Source organism: Cebus imitator, unplaced genomic scaffold (genome assembly GCF_001604975.1).
Source record: "Cebus imitator isolate Cc_AM_T3 unplaced genomic scaffold, Cebus_imitator-1.0 Scaffold708, whole genome shotgun sequence".
Taxonomy (NCBI): Eukaryota; Metazoa; Chordata; class Mammalia; order Primates; family Cebidae; genus Cebus; species Cebus imitator.
This window is the reverse complement of record NW_016108023.1, coordinates 1,146,592-1,148,961: the sequence shown is the minus strand read 5'-3', so window position 1 is coordinate 1,148,961 and position 2,370 is coordinate 1,146,592. Positions and strand designations below refer to the sequence as shown.

Sequence of the window (2,370 nt, the reverse complement as noted above, 5' to 3'; positions counted from 1 at the left end):
AAAAATAAATAAAAAAGCTGGGCATGGTGGCTCATGCCTGTAATCCCAGCAGTTTCGGAGACCAAGGCAAGCGGATCACCTGAGGTCCAGGGTTCAAGACCAGCCCTGCCAGTGTGGCGAAACCCCATGTCTACTAAAAACACAGAAAAGCTGAGGCGCAAGAATTGCTTGAACCCATGTGGCAGAGGTTGCGGTGAGCTGAGATCAGGCCACGGAACTCCAGCCTGGGCGACAGAGTGAGACTCCATGTCTTTTTTTTTTCTCTCTTTTTTTTTTTATTCTTAGCATATGCTTATGTTAGAGACTCCATCTCAATTAAAAAAAAGAAAAGAAAAAAGAATGTGTAGGTTGCTTTGTGCGTTAAGAAAACAGCTGAAATAGGCCAGGCGCAGTAGCTCACGCCTGCAATCCCTGCACTTTGGGAGGCTGAGGTGGTCGGATGCTCCGAGGTCAGGAGTTCGAGACCAGCCTGGTCAACATGGTGAAGCCCTGTCTCTACTAAAAATAGAAAAATTACCCCAGCATGGTGGTGGGCGCCTGAATTCCCAGCTACTCAGGAGGCTGAGGCAGGACAATCACTTGAACCCGGGAGGCGGAGGTTGCGGTGAGCTGAGATCCTGTCACTGCGCTCCAGCCTGGGCGACAAGAGGGAAACTCCAAAAAAAAAAAAAAAAGATGCATTTCAGCCCCGCGGCAGGGGCTTGAGGGAGTCCTGCTCATGAGAGTCCCTGCACCAAGTCAGGAGAGACGGAAGCCGCCTGGAGAGCTGTCGCCCACGGCCCGTGGGCATTCAGGGGTCAGCAGCAGCGATGTCCCATGGAGGAAACACCCTGGAAATCGTGTGGAAGAGGGGAAGATGCAGGCAGGCGTGCGAAGGACTGAGACCCTGCCCGGCAGACACGGGCACCGTCACCGCGGCCGTCGGACCGCGAGGAGTCGGAAGAAAGCCCTGTGTCCACTGCCCGCCCCGGGAGTCCACACCAGCTACTCCGCAAAGCTGCTGGCTCCCAGAATGTCTCCTGGGCTGAACTGTCATCCCTGGCTGCCCCTCCGTTCCCTCCTCCGCAAACTCAGCCTCTGTCTTCTCCTCCGAAAATGCAGCCTCCCTCACCTCCTCCCCAAAAGCAGCCTCCCTCACCTCCTCCCCGAAAGCAGCCTCCACCCCCCNGCAGCCTCCACCCCCCTCCCCAAACTCAGGCTCCTTCCCCTCCTCCCCAAAAGCAGCCTCCACCCCCCTCCCCAAACTCAGGCTCCTTCCCCTCCTCCCCAAGTGCAGCCTCTTCCCTCGTGAACCCCACCCCCCCAGAGGAGCCAGACACAGGCTTTCACTTTCTTTATTCACCCATGAAGGCACGTTCCTGAGTGACTGTCCTGTGGCAGCTGGGGATGGGGCGGCCCCCTGAAGCCTGCGGCAGGGTGTCCCTATCATGAGCTCGCTGCCTGGACTTCAGGGACCCACTCTGGTGGCCAGCATGGCATCCAGGAAACCCCCCAAGCGCGCCACCTGCACCTGGCGGAAGCCGTGTGGCTCCAGCAAGCGCTGATACTCGCCCGGGCTCCGCTCCCTGCCCTCCATCTGCAGCAGCATGTTCGGCGACTGCATCAGGCCGCCCCGCGCCTGCCTCTTCTCATCCAGGAGCATCTCCACCAGCAGCACGCCGGCCCCTGAGGGGAGAGCAGAGAGCTGGAGTCCTGGCCAGCCAGGCTGGGATCCTTCAGGGGCCAGCAGGGCACACAGCGGGCAACTGGAGCTCAGAACAATGAACAGAAGCTGCCAAGAAGCCCGGCCCAGGAGACCCACACAAGTAGGGGAGGGGGAAGAGATGAGACTCCATGCACAGCAGACACACAGGGAGATTAGATGGAGAGGTGGCTGGCTGGATGTATCGCCTGGGCCTGTTCCGGTTCTCCTGGATGGATGGATGAACAGATGGTAGACGATGGGTAGAGAGGTTGGTAGAAAGATGCGTGGATGCTGGATGCTGGATGGATGCATGCATGGATGAGAAGGATGGACGGATAAATGGGACATGATGAGTAGGTAGCTAGACGGATGGATGGATGGATGCAAGGATGAGAAGGATGGATGGGTGCTGGGTGATGCGTAGGTACATGGATGGATTGACAAATGGATGCATGGAAGACGATGGATGGATGGATGAATAGACAGTAGATAAAGCACACCGAGGTAAATGGATGTATAGATGGATGAGATGGATGGATGAGGATGGATGGGTGGGTGAATAGATGGTAGATAATACATAGGTAGATGGATGGGTGAATACATGGTAGATGACGGATGGGTGGATGGATGGGTGAATAGATGGTAGATGATGGATGGATGGATGCATGGGTGAGAAGGATGGATGG

General features: G+C 56.6%; 1 protein-coding gene across 1 annotated transcript in view; it reads right to left on the bottom strand.

The window, feature by feature from the left end:
* Positions 1-1,318: 1,318 nt before the first annotated feature.
* Positions 1,319-2,370, bottom strand: part of ASMTL (acetylserotonin O-methyltransferase like) — a 59,472-nt gene continuing 58,420 nt past the window's right edge. Inside the window, exon 13 of the mRNA XM_017518848.2 lies at positions 1,319-1,665. Coding sequence (XP_017374337.1) covers positions 1,448-1,665 — 218 coding nt within the window. The 3' untranslated portion in view covers positions 1,319-1,447. The remainder of the gene's footprint in view (positions 1,666-2,370) is intronic.